The sequence below is a fragment of the Vollenhovia emeryi genome, unplaced genomic scaffold, assembly GCF_000949405.1.
Source record: "Vollenhovia emeryi isolate VEMERY1.0 unplaced genomic scaffold, V.emery_V1.0 DF939262.1, whole genome shotgun sequence".
Taxonomy (NCBI): domain Eukaryota; kingdom Metazoa; phylum Arthropoda; class Insecta; order Hymenoptera; family Formicidae; genus Vollenhovia; species Vollenhovia emeryi.
Genome location: NW_011967104.1, coordinates 1 through 1,017, shown reverse-complemented (window position 1 = coordinate 1,017; position 1,017 = coordinate 1). Strand labels below are relative to the sequence as shown.

Here is a 1,017-nt window from a genome sequence, read left to right as displayed (position 1 = left end):
CAAAAGTTGTTATTACATTAATTTTTATAATTTAATATTTTTTTAATCTCTAATACTTTTTAATGTTTTAGATACATATGAGAGTGGAGTAGCCAAAGTAAAGCAGGCAGAAAATAGGTCTGATGTAGATTCATCTGATACCGAAAATAATAAAAAAAATCGTCAAAATAGGGCAAAAAGAAATTATTCTGATGACGAATATGAAGATGATTTACATTGTATGCTACCTCCACCGCCAAAAAAGCCAGCCTTATTGACGAAAAAGTCTTCAGAGTATTTGTCGAAGAATCCAAGTATTAGAGAACGTTCGACATTGTCAAACGAAGCAAGCAGTAGTCAACAAAAGGAAAAATATGACTCTGTGGATATTTTGTTATCTTCTTCACCATGTAGCAGTAAAGAAAAAGTTACTTCTTTTGATAATGCAACAGAATTGGTACAGAATATTTCAAAAGGACCCTTTGAATCAGAAACGTTAAATGTCGACACTTTTAGTTTGATTCCAAAGATTACAGGTATGAAATAAAAAACCTAATCCCTAGTAATACAAAATTGTTGCTTTTACATATATATATATAAAATATTATACTTTATTGGTTTATTTTTATTTTTATTAATATAATAAATAACACTTTAGAGTTTATGAAAGAAATATTGCGTAGATGCAATAAAATTGATTCAAAATTAGATCGTATTGATGGAAGATCGATTATAATTGAAGAAAAGATACAGAGTGGCTCAAATGACATAAGAAATGAACATTTTGATGTCGAAGATTTTGTAAATTTGCCTTTGAAGACTATTGATGATATGGCAAATTTGGAGTTAGAACTTCAAGACGCTAATTTTTTTAATAAAACGGTAAGATTATTAATCAGAAAAAGAAGGAGAACAAATTTATCACCTATTTATATATTATAATATAAGTCAATACAAATGTTTGAAAGTTCACAATACGAAACATGACATTTTAGTAACTATATTTTGCAATTGAAAGAGAGAGGTACACATACATAT

The 1,017-nt window shown here is 27.7% G+C and overlaps 1 protein-coding gene across 1 annotated transcript in view; it reads left to right on the top strand.

Annotated features, from left to right (window-relative positions):
• LOC105559620 (troponin I-like) overlaps positions 1-977 on the top strand; it is a 2,317-nt gene extending 1,340 nt beyond the window's left edge. The window contains exons 2-3 of the mRNA XM_012008051.1: positions 72-515; positions 638-977. Coding sequence (XP_011863441.1) covers positions 72-515; positions 638-921 — 728 coding nt within the window. The 3' untranslated portion in view covers positions 922-977. The remainder of the gene's footprint in view (positions 1-71; positions 516-637) is intronic.
• The last annotated feature ends 40 nt before the right edge of the window (positions 978-1,017 follow it).